Source organism: Anomalospiza imberbis, chromosome 6 (genome assembly GCF_031753505.1).
Source record: "Anomalospiza imberbis isolate Cuckoo-Finch-1a 21T00152 chromosome 6, ASM3175350v1, whole genome shotgun sequence".
Lineage (NCBI taxonomy): Eukaryota > Metazoa > Chordata > Aves > Passeriformes > Viduidae > Anomalospiza > Anomalospiza imberbis.
Window position 1 is genome coordinate 1,080,432 of NC_089686.1, and position 22,078 is coordinate 1,102,509.

At 54.1% G+C, this 22,078-nt stretch overlaps 2 protein-coding genes across 2 annotated transcripts; one reads left to right on the plus strand and one right to left on the minus strand.

Annotated features, from left to right (window-relative positions):
• Window positions 1-1,367: 1,367 nt before the first annotated feature.
• On the plus strand, window positions 1,368-7,362 carry LOC137476491 (Fanconi anemia group M protein-like). The gene is made up of 7 exons (XM_068194850.1): window positions 1,368-1,423; window positions 2,215-2,381; window positions 3,201-3,307; window positions 3,869-4,405; window positions 5,062-5,530; window positions 5,956-6,247; window positions 7,150-7,362. Exons 1-7 carry the CDS (start codon window positions 1,368-1,370, stop codon window positions 7,277-7,279), a joined length of 1,758 nt encoding a protein of 585 aa, XP_068050951.1. The 3' UTR covers window positions 7,280-7,362.
• A 1,086-nt stretch (window positions 7,363-8,448) lies between these two features.
• On the minus strand, window positions 8,449-21,736 carry MIS18BP1 (MIS18 binding protein 1). Its single transcript, XM_068192046.1, has 16 exons — window positions 21,500-21,736; window positions 20,125-20,250; window positions 19,356-19,867; window positions 18,549-18,625; window positions 17,819-17,949; window positions 16,636-16,726; window positions 16,241-16,404; window positions 15,416-15,579; window positions 14,845-14,953; window positions 13,334-14,180; window positions 12,338-12,507; window positions 10,954-11,093; window positions 10,324-10,472; window positions 9,736-9,820; window positions 9,133-9,175; window positions 8,449-8,979 (listed from the first exon to the last, which is right to left on the minus strand). The coding sequence occupies exons 1-16, from the start codon at window positions 21,615-21,617 to the stop codon at window positions 8,885-8,887; spliced, it is 3,021 nt and encodes a 1,006-aa protein (XP_068048147.1). The 5' UTR covers window positions 21,618-21,736; the 3' UTR covers window positions 8,449-8,884.
• Between the last annotated feature and the right edge of the window lie 342 nt (window positions 21,737-22,078).

Here is a 22,078-nt window from a genome sequence, read left to right on the forward strand (position 1 = left end):
GACAGGCCCCAGCCAGGAGCAGCCAAACGAGCCAGGAGCTGGGTGGCAGCCAAGGTGGGTGGCACTGCGTGCCTCTGGGGACACCGAGCTCAGCTCTGGAATTGCAGCTGGAATGTGGGGCTGGGGCTCTGCTCTCCCACAGCAGCTCCTGGCAGACGCTGGAGCTGGAGTTTGGGAAGGCTGGGGAAAGCTGCAGCCTCACCTGCAGGGCCTGGGGGCAGAGGGGTCTGCAGGGCTGGGTTACAGCTGTGAAACCAGGGAGCAGCTTGGAGGGCAACTCCAGGGATACCCTGAGAGCAGCTCAGGGTCCTGTCCAGAAGAGGATGATGATGATAATAATAATAATAGAATAACACAAATTATAGTAAAAGATATATGCTATGATATATGCTATGATATATGCTATGATATATGCTATGATATATGCTATGATATATGCTATTATATTATATTATATTATATTATATTATATTATATTAATTATATTATAATTATATTCCCTGTGAATCCCTTCCAGATCAGGATATTCTGGGATTGTATATTATTTTATAATAATATAACATATTTATATATTTTAACAACATATAACAAAATACTAATATGATAACAGCAATATCTATAAAATTATTATTATTATTATTATTATTATTATTATTATTATTATTATTATTATTATCTCATCATCATCATCAGGATTGGGCTGCTTGCTCATATGAGTGATCCCCACTAATGGCCTCAGCCCTGCACATTGAAGGCAGCAGTGGTCCCTCCACCCCAAGTGTTAATTCTCAGCTCAGTATTTAACACTTCAGCAGGGATGGAGGCAGGAGAGGAGGCAGCACCAGACTTACTGAAGCTAAAAAGCTCTTAAAAATTCACGGCTGTGGCTGCACTGGGCAGAAATTGCCATAATCAGGGCTCCAGGGCACCACATGTTGGACATTTTGTCAGTTTTTAACAATAATCTTCATTATTAAGACTTCCCTTATGGTATCAGTGTTTTATGTTCTGGAGCACAAGGACTGAGGTGGAGTAAAATCCATCTTCAGTTGGATTTAAGCATTCTTTTTTTTTTCATGTGAGACCAAAAGGAAGAGCAGTGTGTGTGCTTAGGAAATTCCACTCTGCCTTCACACTCACCTTCCCTGAGCACCCCAGAGATGGACAGGGCAGAGATCCAGCGCCCCAGGAGATCCCAGCCATGGAAATGCCCCAGTCCAGAGCTGGGCAGGGCTGGGAGCAGCTCCCAGTGCCCAGAGCTGCGCGCTGGGAGCACAGAGGGTGACAAACCCGAGGGACCGAGGCTCTGATGCAGGAAATCATGCCAGGAGCTGGGAGCTGGCTGCTCCCAAGGGTGCTCTGCACCGATGGGCGCTGGTGCCAGGGAGCTTTGTCCTCACACTGTGACTCCAGCGTCTTCCACGTAATCCAAACTGTTTGGGAAAAGGGGCTATTAATGATTCCTGTCATTTGGGATCGTGGTGTAAACAAAGAATTAAAAGCTTTAGGAGAGTGTGAAAATCAGGGATGCAGCACAAGATGCCTGAGAGTTCCAGGAACTAAACTCAGATTTACAGCTCTGTGCTTCTTATGCCAGGTGTTTTGAAGGCAAACAAACCATTCTCTTGGAGTCATGGAGACACATAATTATTTTGGGGCTAATTTGATGTTTTACTTTAGTACTTTATAGCTGAAATTACAGGAGAAAAATGAACTTAATATAAAGTATCTCAGACAAAACACCTTCCTGAGTTAATTTGTCTTGTTTCTGTGTATGACCTTGGGAATGTTTTGTTGCCTGGTTTTGATGGAATTTGGGATCAAGTCTCCTGCACTGCAGTCACAAGGGAAGTGCCTCATCTTCCCTGGACTGAGCTGCACCATCTGGGGGATTCATTGTTTGAGGAGTCCTAAATCCTGAGCAGAAAAGGGCAAACCAGGATGGGGTCTGTGTCTGAAATTCCCGCTGCACTTGGGTTTGGAGGAATCCAGAATCAACCTGGATTTTTGGAAGCACACGAAATGAGTAAACCTGGATTTGTAAGTTCCAAAGTGACCCGCTGTGTGTGCTGGGCCCTCTGCCTGTGCCATTCCCTGCCCCAGCAATGCATCCCCTTCCTTCCCAAGGCGGATCCCGGCCGTTCTCTGTGGGGTGGCTCGGGCAGAGCTCCCAGGGCAGTGCTGGTTAATTAGAGGCAGGTGCTGATTGCCCAGGTGTGTGCAGGGTGCAGGCAGGCAGTTCCTGGAGGAGGAGGCCGAGCTGTCCCAGCTGGATGCTGAGGGGATCTCGTCGGACGAGAGCGACGGCAGCGCGGAGGAGCTGAGCCCGTCCCTGGCCCGGTTCCTCAATGATGAAGGGGAGCCCACGCAGGCCCTCAACGGTGAGAGGAGAATTCCCAGAGCATCCCAGAGCCAGGGCATCCCCGGGGTGAGACCCAGGAGCAGTGACATCCTCACCCAGGCTAGGAGCTGCTCCTGCCACAGCATCCAGGGCTTTGCCAGCCTGGAAAACCTCCTGCATCCTGAGGGAATGGCTGGAGCTGGGCCAGGGAGGCTGAGGCTGGAGATCAGGAAAAGCTTCCCCAGAGGTGCTGGCATTGCCCAGGCTCCCCAGGGAATGGGCACGGCCCCGAGGCTGCCAGAGCTCCAGGAGCCTTTGGACAGCGCTGCCAGGGATGCCCAGGGTGGGGCTGTTGGGGGTCTGGGCAGGGACAGGGGTTGGGATGATCCCTGGGGGTCCCTCCAGCTCAGGATATTCTGGGATTGAATTAACAGCTTTCATGACACAGGCTGGGTACACTTGGAATCTCAGGATGGTTTGGGTTGGAATGGACCTTAAATCCCATCCATCCCACCCCTGCCATGGCAGGGACACCTCCCACTGTCCCAGGCTGCTCCAGCCCCAGTGTCCAACCTGGCCTTGGGCACTGCCAGGGATCCAAGGGCAGCCACAGCTGCTCTGGCAATTCCAGCCCAGCCAGGAATTCCCAATTCCCAATCTCCCATCCATCCCTGCCCTCCTTCATCTTAAAGCCTTAGGCCTGGGCTTTGGGATTTCCAGAGACGGCTGGAGGATTGCAGATTTCAGTTTTGGGAAATACAGGTTTTTGGGAAACCATAACGGAATACGGAAAACACAGCGTAACAAGTGTGAGTTAAAAATTCTAATCCTGAGTTCTTCTATCTCTTGTTGGTTTCAGACAGTGAGATGAGGGGAGTTTACCTGAGCTCCGTGCGCAGCCCCGCCCTCGGCAGCCGGTACAAAATGGTCCATCGGGAATTCAACCCCTCGGCCATCTTCTCCCAGGTGGGAAGGGCAGGGGCTCCTCTCCTTGGGGAGTTCCCCTTGTGGGACCACAGTGAGGGTCTTGGCCTGCTTTGAAGAGCAGTTACAGCCTTTTTTGGTAAAGTACAAGTTCCAACACAAAACTTCAGCCTGGAGAAGGGCAGGATCCAAGAAAACCTCAGAGCCCCTTGCAGGGCCTGAAGGGGCTCCAGGAGAGCTGCAGAGGGACTGGGGACAAGGGATGGAGGGACAGGACCCAGGGAATGGCTCCCACTGCCAGAGGGCAGGGATGGATGGGAGATTGGGAACTGGGAATTCCTGGCTGGGCTGGAATTGCCAGAGCAGCTGTGGCAGCCCCTGGATCCCTGGCAGTGCCCAAGGCCAGGCTGGACACTGGGGCTGGAGCAGCCTGGGACAGTGGGAGGTGTCCCTGCCATGGCAGGGGTGGCCCTGGGTGGGATTGAAGCCCCTCAGCCCCAGTGTCCATGTGTGGGGAGGGCTGGATAAGCCAAGGCCCTTTCTGGCGAGGAGCAGCAGAACCATTGCAGCTTTCCAAAACTCCCTGGCTCTGTTTTCCCCCAGATTCCCGAGCAAGACGTGGCTTATGCTGAGGACAGTTTCTGTGTTGGGGATGAGGAGGAGGAGGCTCAGAGTGGCTGCAGTGAGGAGGAAGTGTGTGTGAATTTTGACCTGCTCATCGCTGAGGGCAGCAGCAGCAGGAAGCCGTACCTGACCCGCCGCAGGAAGAGGCTGAACCAGGCCAGGCTGGCAGGGAACGCTCCTGCCCCGGGCCACAAGAAGAAACCTTCCCGAATTATTGTCCTGAGTGACTCCAGCGAGGAGGAGACGGGAGCCAGCAGGGAGAAGCCCCTGGAAGCAGGGCAGGGCCAGGGGCAGCTCCCCAGGGCCCTGCCCTCCGCCCCCTCTGCACAGCGCAGGAGCGGGGCTGGGGAAGCCACAGCCCCTCAGGCTGGGGGGCAGGACACAGAGAGGCTGCTGGGCCTGGAAGCTTCAGGGTCTGGGATGCTGGATCCCCCCCCAGAGCAGCCGGGCAGGAGCACGCCCGTCCCCCCAGCTGGCTCTGGCTGCAGGAGCACGGGTCTGCAGGCTGCTGGTCAGGTCAGTGCTCAGGGAAAGCAGGGAGCTTCCCTGTGGGAGAGAATTCCTGTGCCAGGGCTGTTCTGAGGGCTGTCAGCAGCAGGAGTCAGGGAATCATGGAATGGTTTGGGTTGGAAGGGACCTTAAAGCCCTTCCCACTGCACCCCTGCCATGGCAGGGGCACCTTCCACAGACCAGGTTGCTCCATCCTGGCCTTGGACACTTCCAGGACCATCTCCCTTTCCTTGCTGCTAGAAGCTTTGTACTCCCAGGGTAACCTGCAGTATTTTAGGACTGAACAAATTAAAACTGGGGTTAGGTTCTCCCTTGGTCTGACAGTCATGGAGGATCATGGAACAGCAGTGATTCCTTGGGTTTGTGTTAGAAAATCCTGGTTCCCTGTCTGAATTCAGGGCTTTCAGCACCTCCCTGAGGTTGGGTTCCTGATCTCTCACACTTCCCAGCCTGATCTCTGTCCTTTACAAGATCCAGGTCTTGTTGAACTTCTTAGTGAAAGCTGCTGCTTTTGTCATCCAAACTCTGGGATAATCAGCTCAGCTCAGTGGGGAGACTGATACAGGGATTAAAGTGTCAATCTGAAAGTGTTGATACTGCAAAACATCCTTTCATTGATTTGAGATAAAACCCCCATAATCTGTGCTTTTCACCACTCACAGGTGTACAGCTCTTTGAAGAAGACCCACGGGAGCAGCTCAGGCTCGGTGTGTCCTGCTGTCCCAAACCCTTCCTCAGCCACGGCTGGGATCTCCCGAGTTCCCGGGGAGCACAGCCCCTCCCTGGCTGGGATCTCCCGAGTTCCCGGGGAGCACAGCCCCTCCCTGGCTGGGATCTCCCGAGTTCCCGGGGAGCACAGCCCTTCCCTGTGCATCCTGGCGGACAGCCGGGAGATCTGCTCGGGGCCGGAGGTGCTCTCGTGCCTGCGGGCCGTGCACGGGCTCCGGGTGCAGGTCTGCTCCCTGGGCACCAGCGACTACATCGTCAGCAACCGCCTGGCCGTGGACAGGGTGCTCCAGTCGGAGCTGCAGAGCCCTGGGAACAGGAATAAACTCAGCCAGAGGCTGCAGCGCCTGCAGGGCATCTTCGAGAGGATCTGTGTGGTTGTGGAGACAGACAGGGTCAGGCCAGGTGGGTGCTGCCAGAATGCCCTGCTCTGAGGGACACCGGGAATGGCTTCCCACTGCCAGAGGGCAGGGATGGATGGGATGTTGGGAATTGGGAATTCCTGGCTGGGAGGGTGGGGAGGGGCTGGGCTGGAATTGCCAGAGCAGCTGTGGCTGCCCCTGGATCCCTGGCAGTGCCCAAGGCCAGGTTGGACACTGGGGCTGGGAGCAGCCTGGGACAGTGGGAGGTGTCCCTGCCATGGCAGGGGTGGGATGGGATGGGATTTAAGGTCCTGCCCAACCCAAACCATTGTGGGATTCCATGTCAGGAACAAGCACAGTTTTATCCATGCACAGACATTTGTTTTAATCCAAAAATCCAAACTCTGCAATGAAATGATTCCACTAGACAGTAACAGGGTCTTGCTTTCCTGTACTTCCACTCCTCAGGAGAAACATCCCGGTGTTTCCAGAGGACTCAGTACTACGATGGAGTGCTCTCAGCCTTGATCCAGGCTGGAATAAGGATCCTCTTCAGCTCCTGCCAGGAGGAAACTGCTGCTTTGCTGAAGGAGCTGGCTCTGCTGGAGCACAGGAAGGACGCTGCCATCCAGGTGCCAACGGAGCCGGAGGGGCACCAGCGGGACATCCTCAACTTCTACCTGAGCATTCCCAACCTCAGCTACGGAGCTGCCCTCAACCTCTGCCACTCCTTCGGCTCCATCACAGCTGTGGCCAACAGGTAACGCCAGCACAGGGCCTGGCAGGGGCTCCAGGGCCCTGCCTTCCACTCCTCCTCCTTCCCTAGAGCCAGGGAGAGCCTTCCTGCACCTTTCCTGCCGGGACAGCTGCCCAGGGAATCCCTTCCTGCTGGGATCACATCTCAGGGAATCCCTTCCTGCACCTTTCCTGCTGGGATCACAGCTCAGGGAATCCCTTCCTGCACCTTTCCTGCCGGGATCGCTGCTCAGGGAATCCCTTCCTGCACCTTTCCTGCTGGGATCACTGCTCAGGGAATCCCTTCCTGCACCTTTCCTGCCGGGATCACTGCTCAGGGAATCCCTTCCTGCACCTTTCCTGCCGGGATCGCTGCTCAGGAAGAGCCTTCTCCACCCTCTCCCAGGAGCTGTCCCGTCCCATCTCTGCTCTTCGCACATTCCTGTCTCCCGTTGAACAGGCCAGGGCACTGACACGGGCTCTGCTTCCACCCTCCCTCCTGCTGCCCCACGCTCTCTTTCCCTCTGACATTCCCTGTTTTCACTGCTCAGGTGTGCTGCCAGCCCTCGGGCACCTGTGCGGAGGTGACCGCAGCAGCTCCGGGTGCTGCCCCATCCCGGGCAGTGCATCCCGGGCTGCCGGTGCTGCCCCATCCCGGGCTCCCGGTGCTGCCCCATCCCGAGCAGTGCATCCCGGGCTCCCGGTGCTGCCCCATCCCGGGCAGTGCATCCCGGGCAGTGCATCCCGGGCTCCCGGTGCTGCCCCATCCCGGGCTCCCGGTGCTGCTCCATCCCGGGCAGTGCGTCCCGGGCAGTGCATCCCGGGCTCCCGGTGCTGCTTCATCCCGGGCAGTGCATCCCGGGCTCCAGGGGCTCCCGGTGCTGCTCCATCCCGGGCTCCACGGCTCCTCCGTTCCCTCTCTTGCAGCTCGGTGCCCGCGCTGGCGGCGGGGGCGCGGCTGAGCCGGCCCCAGGCCGAGGAGCTCCATCGGTTCCTGCGCCACGAGTTCGACCTGCAGCTGCTGCCTCAGCCCCTGCCCGCCAAGGGGAAGAGCTGAGCTCGGCACTCCGGGCCCTGCACTGCACTTTACCCCGTCGGGATGGGATGTAAATGGTGTAAATAAACACTTGTCAAACCTCATGGTGTGGGAGCTGCACCGCGCCAGCTGGCAGTGCCCCGTGTGTCCCCGGGGTCCCCGGGCCGGGGGGGAGCACAGCTCTGGGGCAGGGCTGGGGGTGATCACCCCCAATTCCTGTAAAAACCACAAGAATGGCTCGAGTACTGCGGCAAAGCTTTGGGGAGTGACGGCGAGGAGCCATCACTGCGGCACTGAGCCCCGCGTTTCCAGGTTAAAGCGGGAATTGCCAGGTGTCCCGTGTTCCCGGGACAGGGTGGGGTTCTGGGGGGCCCCGGGCCAGCGCGGCCCCCGTCCCTTGGTGCCTCTGCCCGGGCTCAGGTGCCCGATCCCTCCCCAGCCCCGCAGCCGCACCAGCCGGAAAAGGTGGGGATCTGCCGCCACCAGCTGGAAAAGGATCGGGATCGCCATTCCCGTCCCTTCGGGCAGCAGCACTTCCCAGGAAGAGGCTGGGACAGGGAGAAATCCATCCCTGGAGCAGGAGCTGTCCTGGGCAGCCGGGGTCAGCCACTCGCACCAGAGAGTGCCCCGCTCAGGTGAGACCCCACCTGCAGAGCTGCCCCAGCCCTGGAGTGAGCCCAGAGGAACCCACGGAGCTGCTCCAGGGCTGGAGCCCCTCTGGAGCCAGGCTGGGAGAGCTGGGAATGCTCCCCTGGAGAGGAGAAGGCTCCAGGGAGAGCTCAGAGCCCCTTGCAGGGCCTGAAGGGGCTCCAGGCGAGCTGGAGAGGGACTGGGGACAAGGGATGGAGGGACAGGACCCAGGGAATGGCTCCCACTGCCAGAGGGCAGGGATGGATGGGAGATTGGGAATTGGGAATTCCTGGCTGGGCTGGAATTCCCAGAGCAGCTGTGGCTGCCCCTGGATCCCTGGCAGTGCCCAAGGCCAGGTTGGACACTGGGGCTGGAGCAGCCTGGGACAGTGGGAGGGGTCCCTGCCATGGCAGGGGTGGCACTGGGTGGGATTTAAGGTCTCTTCCCACCCAAAGCATTCCATGATTCCAAACCAAGAGGATGAAGCCTTGCAGGCACCATTCTAAGCTGGACAGCTCCTGGATTCTGCTGCCCCACAACAACTCTGAGTAGTCTGTGAGAAAAAAGCTTCTTCTTGTTTATTACATTAAGGAAATGTAAAAATTCAAGCTGTCCCTAGAGTAAATTAAAAAGCAATTTTGGTCCCTTCCGGCCTGCTCTTGAATTTATTATACTGCCAGATCCCAGATGATATTTTAGCTTAAAATATATCAGAACTTGGCCGTCATTGGTATCTATGTACATTTCTCCTTCCCAGGAGGAGCCTGGACAAGGAAATGCCACTTTGTACACATGGAAAAGCCAAGCATTGCTGGCAGGGCGGGAACAGAGTTAAAACACATAAAACCAGAGCAGCTCTTCCAGACTGAAATCATTCCAGCATTCCCTCCCAGAGGGGCAGCAGAACCCCCGTGCTCTGAACAGCAAGTGAACAACACATCCACAGAATTCATCAGATGGGAAAGTAGAAGGTGCTGAACGCATCCACAAAGTCCATCAGACAGAAAAGTAGGAGTCCTCCTGCTCCTCACCCGATGAGTCTGGAGTCTCAGCCATGAAGAGCTTCCCCACCACTGGGGCTGGGGTCACTCCTGCAATAAAAACAGGGATCAACAGGGGATGTCCCAGTGGGAGACAGGGGCAGAGAAGGTTCAGAGAGCAGATGGCTGATGGGACACAGCCCATGGTGGTAGAGAAGGAAGGGAAGGAGCTGGAAATGAGGAGGAGGAGCCAGGAATACTCACTCTTAGTTCTGCAGGAAGGTGGTGTCTCAAGTGCAGCTCTGGCCTGAGGGAGGGAAGGAAGGAAAGAGGCTCAGCCAGGGCTGGCATCAGCTCAGGGTCCCCATTTCCCAGAATTTCCACAACTGCTTTCCCTGAACCACAGGCACAAGCTGCTCCCAGGATCACAGGGTTTTATGGAAAAGCCAAAGGAGCTGCAGAGCCTGGGAGAGTGGAGGAATTGATACCTAAATTCAGGGTTACAAGGTACTTATGGTCACTGTTAGGAGTTGGACTGGATGATCCTCGTGGGGCCCTTATGGGTACCTCAGGATATCCTATGGTTATTGTTCCTTTTCCCACTGTTCAGAAGATTTTAACAAGAAACTAAAGATCACGGAATTCCAAACTAATTCCAAATCCTGACTAAAAGCAACCGAGTTAATCCTGACAGTGAAGAGCTCCCTTCTCACAAAGGAACTTCTCTCCACAGCAGCAGATACCAAACCCAGGGAGGGTTCCCATTTTCCATGCAGAGCACACAGGGGGCTGTGATCCTGGGATTCTGTCTCCTCTGGCCAAGCTGTGCCTGGCTTAGGTGGCAGTGGGCAGTGAAAGCGGCATTACCGACTTCTTCTTGACCTTGTCCCAGGTGCCTCTGCTGCCCTGCATGTTCTTCTGCATGCGGAACACGTGCCGGTCGTAGTCGTTCCTGGGACACAAGGGAGCAGGGCTCAGCGGGGCCGGGGTGCTGCCATGGAACCCTCTGCATGCAGCCACGGACCCCACACAGCTCCAGCTCCCACAGGGAACAAGCAGGGCTGGATCGCGGGCTGCAAATCCCAGTGCAGGATTACACCAAGCCTCATCCCCTTCCCAGGCCCAGCCCACGTCCACGGGACAAAACCCCGCTGGCTCCGGGTTCCCAGATGGTTCCGGTCATTCGTGCAGAGCCTGGAGCCTTGGGTGAACAGGGCAGGACTGGAGGCTCTGCTGAGGCCCCAAGCCAGGGCCATTCCCAGGGCTGGGAGCAGGAGCTGAGCAGCTCCAGCAGCACTCGGGGCTGCAGGGAAGAGCGTTCCCCAGGCAAACCGAGGCTGCAGGAGTGGCTGGAAGTGAGCTGCTGTCCCAGCTCCAAAGCCATCTTTCTCAGAAACAGAAAGGGATCTTGGGGCAATGCCAAGGCTCGCAGAGGGCTGGTGGGGGAGCTCCTACCTGTTGATGGGGACCAGCATTCCCGGGCTGATGTGCTCACACTGCGGGGTTTTCACAGGGGGAAAGAGGCCTGAGGAGGGGGTGAGCGGGAGCTCTGAGAGAGCAAAATCCTTGGCGTCCCCGTCCTGGCTCCCTCGCAGTGCTGGCAGCTGCAGAGCCACCTCAGAGCTGTCAGTCACCTGAGCCTGGAGTGCCCCTCTCCCTGCTTCCAGCAGTCCCTCCATTCCTCCCTGCCCTGGATCTGACTGCCCCTGTCCCCTCGTGCCCAGAACTGGACACGACCCTGCACCCCCACCTTGGTCCGAGTGCCCCTCCAGATCCTGCCCAGCATTTGGCTGAGGGGTTTTGGTGCTGCCACACCCTCAAAACGTCATTTCTGGTTACAATCCCAAGCTCCAAGCTGCCCAGGACTGCTCAGAAGGACGATTACTCAGGTGGTGCTGTCACCATGCTGAGGCCCCTCCCAGCCCGTCCAGCCTTCTCACTGCCACCAGCCAAGGGCTGCTGCAGCACGTGAAGGAACGGAGCTTCTTCCCACAGGTCCCCAGGATTTTATTGGTGGACCTGGAGCAGCCCTGTGGCCCACCCAGCAGGAGAGAAGTCCCAGAGGTGCTGTTGTCCCAGGTTTACCTGGACCCTCCTGTTCTGGAAGGGCGTCGCGGTGAAGACGTCGTCGTGGTTGTCCTTGGGCAGCTGCTCCAGGAACTCCCTCATCTGCTGCTTCCGCTTGAGGGTGCCCACCTTGGCAGTGATCACTGGCTCCTTCTTATCTGCAGGATCCAAACAGGAGTTGTCTGAGACAGCAGCTATGGGGTTAAAATTCACTGCCTGCAGGCAGTGCCACAGCCCAGTCCGTCCTCTGGTGAAATCTCTTACAGCTTCTTTAGGATCCTTTTGAGATCTCACACAATTGTTGCTTTCCAAAGCAGTTTCCTCACTCCACCTTCAGGGGAGGGTCACTGCAGAGCCTCCAGAGCCACTGCAGGGTCACACACCAGGTTCACTGTGACTGTGACAGAAGTGTGCTCACGCGTGCCTTGCAGAGAGCAAACCCACAGGTGTGTCCCCGTGCCACGAGGCAGCAAGGCTCAAAGGCTCTGCTGCTCAGGGACATTTTCACTGAAGCCAGGCTCAGGAACGCTCAGCTCAACTTGTATCCATGGCAAACCTTAATCCAATCCAGCCCCCAAATGAAGCTGCAGTGTGGGGATGGCAAACACCAGAGAATGGGACTGAGCTGTGCTGACTCCACGCTGCCCTTGGGCATCCAAGAACCCAAATCCCATCTGGACAGAGCTCTGCAAGGAGCTTGTGACCTGCTGGGCCTCAAGGATCCTCTCAGGATGTCAAAAGCTCTTTCCCCTGAGGGGTGAAGGCCAGAGAAAGTCTTCCCCTCATGCCAACAACTGGAAAACTCCACGAGAAGAGAAAGGTTCTTTCCTTTCTCTTTCTGTCACCTCAGTCATTCATGACATCCTCCAACCTCCACACCGAAAGGTGACCTGGCGCACAGTCACACCCTGATGTGCTCTTGTGGATTTATCCCATGGGAGCAGAATTGGTGGGGCTGGAAAAGCCCTCCCAGCCCATCCAGTCCAACCCTTCCTCAGCACTGCCCCATGTCCCCAGGTGCCACATGCACAGGGCTTAAATCCCCCCTCCAAAGCTCCCTGGGCAGCCCCTGCCCAGGCCTGAGCACCCTTTCCATGGGGAAATTCCTGCTGCTGTCCACCCTGAGCTCCCCTGGCCCAGCCTGGGGCCGTTCCCTCTCCTCCTGTCCCTGTTCCCTGGAGCAGAGCCCGACCCCCCCGGCTGTCCCCTCCTGTCAGGAGCTGTGCAGAGCCACAAGGTCCCCCCTGAGCCTCCTTTTCTCCAGGCTCAGCCCCTTCCCAGCTCCCTCAGGAATTCTCTCCCTTCCCAGCTCCGTTCCCTTCCCTGGACACACTCCAGCCCTCAGTGTCTGAATCCAAATTATTTACCACCCACACAACGCCCAGATAGACGATGCTGGTACCTTTCTTCTCAGATTTTCCTGACGTGGTTCTCCTGGGCTGCTGTTTGGTGCCTTTCCCCTCCTGCTCCTCCAGGTACTTCCCCTGGCACTCCTGGGCCGAGCGGGACCCCACGGCCATGGCCACCTCCTGCCAGAAGCCGCTCCTGTGCTTCGGGAACGCCGCGATGGCCCTGCAGGGACAGCACGGGCACAGTGTCACCAGGCAGGGCACCTGTGGGGCACAGCCCTGGACATGGATTGAGGCAATCTGGGCTCTGGCTCTGTGGGCTCTGGCCTCTTCTTGCCCACAGCAGCTGAGGCTGCCCCTGGATCCCTGGCAGTGCCCAGGTGCTGGACACTGGGGCTTGGAGCAGCCTGGGACAGTGGGAGGTGTCCCTGCCATGGCAGGGGTGGCACTGGGTGAGATTTAAAGTCCTCCCACCCATTCTGTAATCCTGTGGTGTCTTTTCTTCAGAACAGGCACATTTATTTAAACACCTTCCACTGACAGATGCGTCACAAGGTAAATTTCCTGCTCACTTGTGCAGGTCCCCTCGGACCTGAGCTCCTGCTCATCTAAAAGAGCTAAACCCAAACCTGGCCATTTTACACTCAGTGTCTATTAAGTATTGCCCAGTGGTTTAAGTAATTGGATGATGGATTAATTAAACACCCTTGAAGTTAACCTGCCCTTACCAAACCTGCTCACAAAACCCCATCATATTTAACCTGTTACTACAATATGGGGAGGGAACCTGCTCCCTTTCACCCGTGGCCTTCACCATATTATACCGATGTTTTGTTTGTGAAGAAAATTAGTAGGGAATAATAACTGTAATTATTATTAGGGAATAAAAATAAGGAAATAAGAAATTAAATAGGGAATATTTCTAATAGGGAATTAAACCAGAAAGGAAACCTGGGAAATCATTAATCTGAAAACCCCTAGTCTAGACCATTCAACCCCTTCTGATGCCTGAGGGAAACTTTTCCTCTGAATACAGAATGAGCCCATACCTGTGAAGGTTCTGTAATTCCTTCTCAGACCAACCATCAGCTGCCCTTGGGAAAAGTTCCAGAGATGTCTGTCCTTTTGCCTCTCTCAGTTTTGCTGCTGAAGCCCTGGCACCGTTGGAGACTCCATGGCTTATTTTCTTCTGGGGTACTCTGCCATTCCTGTCCTTGCTATGAATTTCCTCCTTCCTGGTTTCGGGCTCGGTGTCGGAATCGACCAGCCTGGGAGGGTTGGTTCTGCCCTGTGCCCTCCTGGCCTGAGCAGGCAGGAGGGAAGCACTGGACTCAGAGGATGCTTTCCCTTCAGAACGGGACTCAGACTCGTCACTGGACTCGGTCCCACTCAGCCTCACCAGCACATTCCGGGAGGGCTTTCCTGTCCTTTGGCCACGGGACTTGTTTGCATCATCCCAGGAACCTCTGGAGCCAGAGCAAGGTTTCCGGCTCTGAGACTCTGGTTTTGATATAGGTTTCTTTTTCCTCCTGATCAGCAGTGCAGTGTCCTCACTGGACTGCTCCTGCTCATCCTCTGAGGGTTCCTGGGCGAGGAGAATCCTCTCCTTCCCCGGGAGGTGCTGCTTGGCTGACCTGAGGCAGTTCCTGTAGCCCTGCTCGTACATGCTCAGCCCTCCAGAGCCTGCTGCTCTCTTTGCTGCCTCCAGGACTCTGCTGCTGCGTTTGTTCAGCCCGTTGGTGTTTAAGGAAGCCCCCCTGGCAGGGAGCTGGGATTTTGTTTTTGTGCCCCTGATTCCAGGATCATTCTCCTCATCCGAAAGGAAGCGCCTGCCCTTCCTGCTGCCAGCAGATCTGGGGTCTCCTCTGGAAGTGGCTCCTCTCTCGCTGCTTTTCTCTGGAAGACAGGGAGCCAGAGCCCGTCAGGAGGTGCAGGGTGGGTCCTGCTGTGCTTGCAGCACAGGGATCTGCACCCCATCCAGAGCTTTACCTGCCAAACTACAAACTCAGAGCTGCTCTCAAGGGCTCTCTGAAACTCTACTGACTGAGCAGGCACATCCCCAAAGCTCTGCTCTGCTCCAGAGAGCTTTTCTGCAGGAAACATTGCAGCTGCTTTAAGAGAGAAACTTCTGCACATTCTTCTCAGGCTTCTAGCACCACCCAAATTCTACCAGAACCATATTTTTATTAAAAATTCTGTTAATAGATTTTTTGCCAACATTTCATTTCTTCCATCCACCTTAAAAAGCAAAGCCAGGCCTCCAGGTCACTGGATTGGTGAACTCCAAAAAGTCCAAATCCCTTCATTTCAATTTCCAGAATGAAATCTCTATGTTCCTGTTAATAATTAACAAAGTGAGTTACAAACATAGTTCTTGTTTGGAGCTGTGAAACTCCACATGAATGCTACTCTGATGACTCTTCAGAGAAAAAGCCGTTGATCATTAAAATATTTGAATCATTTCTTTGCATTTACAGACCCAACCCTACTGCTCCAGCACCCACTCAATTCCACCCATTCCGTCACTAACTTGAAAATAGAAAAACAAAATAGTTTTTACCTTTACTTTTGCTTTTTGGCATTTCCTCTGTTGTCTTCATGCCTTCTTTTGGTTTACTCTTCTTGGAGATGGGACTGGTCTTTCTTTTGGCTTTTTCACTACTAAGCATCTTCAAAATAAAACAATTGATTCTAAAACTAATTAAATCTCCTTTTCTCCAGGCTGAGCCCCCTTCCCAGCTCCCTCAGCTGCTCCTGGGGCTCCAGCCCCTTCCCAGCTCTGTTCCCTTCCCTGGAAATGCTCCAACCCCTCAGAGTCTCTCTTGCAGTGAAAGGCCCAGAACTGACCCCAGGACTTGAGGTGGGACCTCACTAAATTCCTGTCTGATACAATTATCTTCCAAAACACCCTCAATTTTTCCCCCAGAAAGAACTCCCCATTATGTCAGATTTAGAGACCACAATTATCTGGCAATATGGACATAAGACTATCTTTTGGTGTGTTTTCTAATACTTTGATCATGTTTCCAAGATTTCCTTTCTCTTCAGGTGCCTCTAAGAGCTGCACCTGTTCTGTTCCCTACATGGCCAATTTAATAATTCTATTTAAGTCACACCTAAGAGGCTCTTACCAGGCTGAGATAATCCACCCCTCCATTTTCTATGGTGACATTGAGGTTCTGATCCACAAACTCCCTCTGCCCACACCAGAAGTTCATGGGGGGTTTGATGCGGCGCCCGCTGCGAGTGTAGACACTGCTCGAGTCATTCCTGGAGCTGCGATTTGGTGTTATGACTGCAAGGGAGAAAAAGCCCAAAGAAAGAGGAGTTTTGTCCCAAACACCGCATGGAAAATTCAGTTTAGCAGATTTCACAAGCAAGAGGAACAATGTTGTGCTTAAACTGGACTACAAGGGAAATGTAAAATGTACCCAGAGTTGTTCTTTTCAAAGCATTGTGATAGAAATAACAGGAATGAAGTAAGAAGCTTCACAAATGATAAAATTTACTGTGGTGAAATTTTTACTTTTACTTTGTTTAGAAAGTTATAAACACTGTGAAAGTCATTTGAGGAGGGAGAATGATAAAGAGAAGTTGTCACATGTAACAGCTGCTCACTGAGACAAATGAGAGTGAAAAATAAATGGGAGTCATGAGTGAAAAGCATAAAAGCTTTTACAGTGCTAGCAAGAAAACCTGATTCCAGCACTAACAAACAGCACAATGGGGTTTGGGAAAGGCCCATCGGACAAAGACCCCAGAAAAAGTCTGAGTTAAACCCCAGAGCTGTCAGTGCCCATGGCGAGGCAGGGACTCAAAGGCTGAGCCAAACCAGGGGCCTTTTACAGCTTTACAGCCATTTCCTGGAAACACAACCAGCATAATGAACCTTTCCACAACCCACTCCACTCACCCCCAGGTGTCTTTTCCAAAAGAAAGGATTGTTAAATACTCACAGATGTTCTCATGGTTCCCTGGTGATACCTCATAGGTGGAGTTTCTCAGTGCAGGTTTCTTTGCAGTGTTTGCTGGGCCTCCTGTGGTTTCCAACACATCAGTTCCCCCCACTGAGTCATTCTCCTCGTTTTCCTCCCCACCACTATCTTGAATTCGCTCTTTCCTGATGGTTTGGAGTTTGAGACAAGAAATAACAGCCACTGAGGAAGCTGTTCTTTAACAAACAGGGAAGATGTGAAGCCCTGGTGGGCAGGAGCCTGGTGGCCCAGCACAGCAGAGTGGTTTCATGCCCACATCTAAAACATGTCACACTCCTCTGGTGCAATACCCTCAAAAAGCAAAGTCTCAATGAACACTTGTAACACTGCAATGATAGAATCTCCAGAAAAGTTACCTCCTCCTTTCCTCAAGAAACTCCTCCACGTACTCCTTCCAACTCCTGGAGAAGCCAAATGTGAATTTCTTGATGAAGCGGTAGGGGAACCCTGAGGGGAGCACAGGGGACATGAGCAGCAGCTCAGCAGGGCTGGCACTCCTTCAGGGGACAGAAGAACCCCCCGAGCCTGTTAAACCCAAACATCAGAGGAACCGACCCAGACAATTCCATCCAGCACACTCCAGTCACTCTTGGGTCTAGGAAACCTCTGCAGCACTAGAGCCACTGTGCTCACAAGCCTTATGCTGCTACATTTCCTTCTCAGAATGTTAATATAGAAACAAATACAAGTTCTTAGCAAAGAAAGTAATAAAATCTTCAGTGGAGTAGATGAAGAACAAGAAGGAGATCAGACAACACCCAAAATCCTCCATCTTGTCTTCTCTCCACCTCCATACTAAAAACCCAAAACTCTAAGTTTTTCACTCTGTGATAAACTACACTGTCTATTTCACACACTCATAGATTCCAATTCATCCCGAAGTCTTGGAAGCTTTCTCTATGGATGAAGGTTAAAAGCACTGTTCTCCTGGGGATCAGGATACCTCAGGACAGGCAGAGAAATATTCCCTGTGCCCTGGGCTCCAACATGTGTGGGCCTGAAAGAGCCCACAGTGAGGGTGTGCTGGGTAAAAAATGGTGTAACACACCTGGGGAACACCTATGTTAGGGCAAGTAATGCTGAGGGAACAGCTGGAGCTGGAAGTGGGGTAGGGGGACAGGCTGGAGATCAGGGAAAGGCTCTTCCCCAGAGGTGCTGGCACTGCCCAGGCTCCCCAGGGAATGGGCACAGTCCAGAGACTGCCAGAGCTCCAGGAGCCTTTGCACAGCGCTGCCAGGGATGCCCAGGGTGGGGTTGTTGGGGGTCTGGGCAGGGACAGGGGTTGGGATGATGATCCTATGGGTCCCTTCCAGCTCAGGACATTCCATGATTCCAGCTAATGTTTGTGTCCTCAGAGCTGCCTGTGAGCACTGGCAAGCACTCATTCCCAGCAAACGTGCCAGAGGAGCACACAGAGCAAGGAGAACAACTCCTGTATCTCCACCTGCATGGAAATCCCATTTCCTTACAAATCCCACATGCTCCAAACCAAGCTGAAAGAGGCTGTAATTTGTAAGGCATTCAGAATCAGCAGCTCACCCTCCCTCCTCATGGCAGCTGTGTCTATCTTGCCCTGCAGCAGGTAGACAGTTCCCGAGGAGGTTTGCACCTGGTTGTGAGTGATGCGCTCCGTGATGGCGCTGCTGTGCCACAGCAGCTGCTTCATGTCCCTGGCAAAAGACAACAGCAACCACAGAAATCACTTCCAGAAGGGATTCCAGTCTGGAATGCTGACACTCCATGAGGGAGGGGTGGTGATCCCTGTTTTCTGAGGGATTCAGGTGCTGGCAGGATGTGCTCTGGGCTCCGTTTTCCTCTCTTAGGCTGGAACTGACACAGCTCTGCCTCTCCTGACGCTGGGGCAGGGGACAAACTGAACATGTCACTGCTGCAGGTGTCACTCATGGGACAGCAGCTGGACTGAAGCCAGCTCATTACAGCAGCCCAGCTTGGATGGGCCTTGGAGCAGCCTGGGACAGCGGGAGGTGCCCCTGCCCTTGGCAGGGGTGGGGCTGGATGGGCTCTAAGGTCCCTCCCAACCCAAACTGTCCAGAGCTATTTGATATTTCATTTATTTCTCTGAAGCTTTCTGATTATCTCAGCACAGGACTCTGAAATGAGTTCACCAGTAGTTCCCTGGATGCTGACTCTCCCCCTCTTGCCCACACAAAGGAATTGTCTCTTTCTTGACAAAGCTAAGCTCTGCACCATTACCTTGTGTTTGGTGTCCATGGTTTACTTTACATTTAAATAATAAACTGGTTCTTACTTCCTTTTCCCTTCCACACAGATTGCCATGTTTCCAGCCAGCACTTTAATCCTCCAGCTGTTCAGGCAGATGTTTTTCTGTTTCAGAAAAAAAAAAAAAGAAAATAAATCATTTAGAAGTATTTATTAGCCAGTCCTCCTCAGTGATCAGATCCAATAACAAAAATATCTATTTCAGTATCTTCTAAGCTACAAATCTGGAATATTAGAGGATATCTGATCCTCAGCTCAATCCTGAAGGTAGCTTAATTCAGAAACACATCAAACACTCGAACAAGTCCCTTGCAATCCCAGATTTCCCCGGAGAACAAGGGAAGCCCAAGCCTTGGGCAGGTGTGCTTGTGCCAGCTTCCCAGGGAACCCCAGGGATGCAGCACTGCTCTCCTAGGAAGAGATTCTGCTCCAGTTAAATTGAACAGGAGTCTGGATGTTCCATAGGAAAGCCAAGCCCTTCCCCTCCCCAACAGCACATTCCTGGATGGATTCATGCCCAGCTGGGAAAGGTCTCTCCTCCCTGGATCTGAGCAGGCAGCCAGGAGCTGGCAGGGCCCATGATCACACCATGGCTTGTGCGCACTAAACCAAAAGTGCTTCTTTTACACAAAAGCACCCAAACCCTGAGCATTTGTCATCTTGGAGCATGGAAGAAAAATGAACCCTTTGCATGGGAAAATTTACTGGTAAAATCTAATGGAATAACAGTTTATTCTCTTCTCAGTGTTCCTTGCTTTTGACAAGAAAAAGAATAACTTCGAGCTATCAGCCCAGAGGAACTTCTCATTTTCCCTCAGGGATTGTTTTCTCCCACCTCATTGTGTGCTTTGCCAGCAGGTTGATCAGTAGGAGGTTTATCCAAAGGGGCCTTGGGTTGTTCTGCCAGCTTCTGCTTCCTTGGAATTTGGACTGGAGAGCAGAGCATGATGCTACAGAAGCGCTGAGAGGGGTTTTCAGGATTAGTCTCTGGTGCCTCTTCCACTGCTGGAGCAGCTGGTTTTTTGCTGGGCTGCAACTCTCTCCTGTCTTCATGAAGCTCTGTATGTTTTGCTTCTCCATTTCCCGACCTTCCTTTTACCTGATCCTCCTTTTCCCAAGGGCTGGAGTTCACTCGCAAAGGAGTAGCCACTGTACTTTGAGACATTTCTCCATCAGCATCTACTTCTATAGATTCCACCAGGAAAATATCCACACCATCCTTATCAGAGTCCACATCCTCTGCAGGCTCATTCCCTGGCTGCTCAGCACAGGCAGGCTGGACTGAAGGATTCTCTGCAGTTGTGGAAGGAGGAACATTCTGCTCGGTTTGGGTTGAAGATGTTCTAGCTGCCCATTTAAAGAAAAAAAAAAAAAAAGGAATAACAAAAAAATTAGGGATATTTAAGCATGGGAACAGGCTGCCTGGGGGGTGGGGGAGACCCATGCCAGGGGGGATTTAAAGCCCTGTGGATGTGGCACTTGGGGACAGGGGAGAGTGCTGGGGGAACAGTTGGACTTGATGGCCTCAGAGGGCTTTCCCAAGCTCAGCAATGCCATGGCTCTCTGCCTGGAGGAGTTTGTGTTCTCCAGAGCGACCCCAGTACCTTGCTGCTGCTGCTGCAGTTGCCACTTCACCCGCAGGAAGAACTTCTGGGGGGTTTCCAGCACGGGAGGCTCTGCTGGGGGCACTTCCAGGGGCTCCATCCTAGGAACCTGAGGCAAAACTGGCTCTGGAATACAACCAGGCAAACAAACCCCAAAACCCTCTTTAGATTTGGGGAGGAAAAACATTTCATGGGGGGTGGAGGTGTGGACAATACGATCTTTTATATGCTTTTTATTTAAAAAATCCCCACAGAATCCCAGAAAGGTTTGAGTAGGAAGGACCTTAAATCCCATCCCATTCCACCCCATGGCAGGGGCAGGGACACCTTGCACTGTCCCAGGCTGCTTCAAGCCCTGTCCAGCCTGGCCTGGGGCACTGCCAGGGATCCAGGGCCTGCCCACCCTCATTGTAAGAAAGGGTCACATCCAGCCTGGTGTCAGCTGCAAACCTGCTGAGGGTGCACTGGGTCTCACCATGTCATGGATAAAAGCAAAAGCCAGCAGGGAGAGCCCAGGAAAATGCCCCAGTGGGATTTCAAACACCAAGCAGAGTCCCATGAACCTTTCCCTTCCCTACACAGAGCGTACGGAATAGTTACAGCAATTCGTTTTGATTTGTTTTTACTTACAAGGTGGTTTTGAAGGTGTTGCACATGTCAAACGCACTCATGAACACAACAGAAAGAACAATTAGAGCCAGAGTGAGGCAGAGGGGAAAGAAACCCAAAGGGAGGAAATCCTCTATGATACAGAGCAGGGAAGAGACATCAGCACTGCTACAGACACATTTCAGCACTAAAAAACTTCACCATCCAAGTTTTTTTAATCCCAGCAGCTGGGGTGCAACCAGTGCTGGTGTTTTTTTACACCCACCAAGGGGCTCTGGCTGCTTTTCTCAGATCCTGAAAGGGCCATGAGTGGGACAGAAAATGTTCACACCTGAGCCAGCTCTCCTGGAGAAGCTGTGAAACAGTCATAGCTTCCCAAGTGTGCCCAGGCTCTGGACTGATGGGTGTTGGTGTCAAGGGGCTTTATCCTCTCCATGGGCCCTCCAAGGAGAAAGGATAAGGCAATTGGTAGCAGCACTGAGAGCTCTTTCCTTTCAACAGGTGACTCCAGTGTGCTCCGAAATAATAAAAACCGTTTGGGAAAAACTACTGTTAATAATTTCTGTAATTTGGGATTGTGGACTAGCGTAAAGAATGAAAAGGTTTAGGAGAATGCAAAAATCAGGGATGCCACTTACTGCAGCACAAGATGCCCGAAAGTTCTAAGAACCAAACTCATGTTTACATCCTTGTGCTGTTGATTCCAGCCATTCACACAGGCAGACACACCATTCTCATGGAGTCACCGGGGGCTCGTGCAACTCACCTGGTCCTGGCTGGGCGCCGCGCGCCTCCCGGGCCGCATCGGGCCCGTGCTGCCGGCCCGCGGGGCTCAGGATCACGTCGGTGGCGACCCTGCGCTGCTGCTCCGCTCGCGCCTTCATCCGCTGGAAGATCTTGACCGGCGACTCCTGCCCGGGCGGCTCCGGAGCATGGCGCTTCGGCGGCCGCTCGGCGACGGGCCCGGGCCGGCTGTCGGGACCGGGCCCGGGCCGGCTGTCGGGACCGGGACCGGGCTCGGGAACGGGCCGGCTGTCGGGACCGGGACCGGGAACGGGCCGGCTGTCGGGACCGGGACCGGGAACGGGCCGGCTGTCGGGACCGGGACCGGGAACGGGCCGGCTGTTGGGATCGGGCCCGGGAACGGGCCGGCTGTCGGGACCGGGACCGGGACCGGACCGGCTGTCGGGCCCGGGCCGGCTATAGGGACCGGGCCCGGGCCGGCTATCGGGACCGAGCCGGCTACCGGGGCCGGGCCGGCTATCGGGACCGAGCCGGCTACCGGGGCCGGGCCGGCTATCGGGACCGGGACCGGACCGGCTGTCGGGCCCGGGCCGGCTATCGG

Excerpts from the sequence above, each read along its gene's own strand:
- LOC137476491 (XM_068194850.1), top strand. The coding sequence starts at position 1,368 with ATGGGCGCTGGTGCCAGGGAGCTTTGTCCTCACACTGTGACTCCAGCG. Across the intron at positions 1,424-2,214 it reads GTGACTCCAGCGTCTTCCAC|GTGTGTGCAGGGTGCAGGCA; the intron begins GTAATCCAAACT and ends CTGATTGCCCAG. Across the intron at positions 2,382-3,200 it reads GCCCACGCAGGCCCTCAACG|ACAGTGAGATGAGGGGAGTT; the intron begins GTGAGAGGAGAA and ends TGTTGGTTTCAG.
- MIS18BP1 (XM_068192046.1), bottom strand. The coding sequence starts at position 21,617 with ATGAAGGCGCGAGCGGAGCAGCAGCGCAGGGTCGCCACCGACGTGATC. Across the intron at positions 20,251-21,499 it reads CGGCGCCCAGCCAGGACCAG|AGCCAGTTTTGCCTCAGGTT; the intron begins GTGAGTTGCACG and ends GTTGTATTCCAG. Across the intron at positions 16,405-16,635 it reads TTTCTTGAGGAAAGGAGGAG|GAAAGAGCGAATTCAAGATA; the intron begins GTAACTTTTCTG and ends CCAAACCATCAG.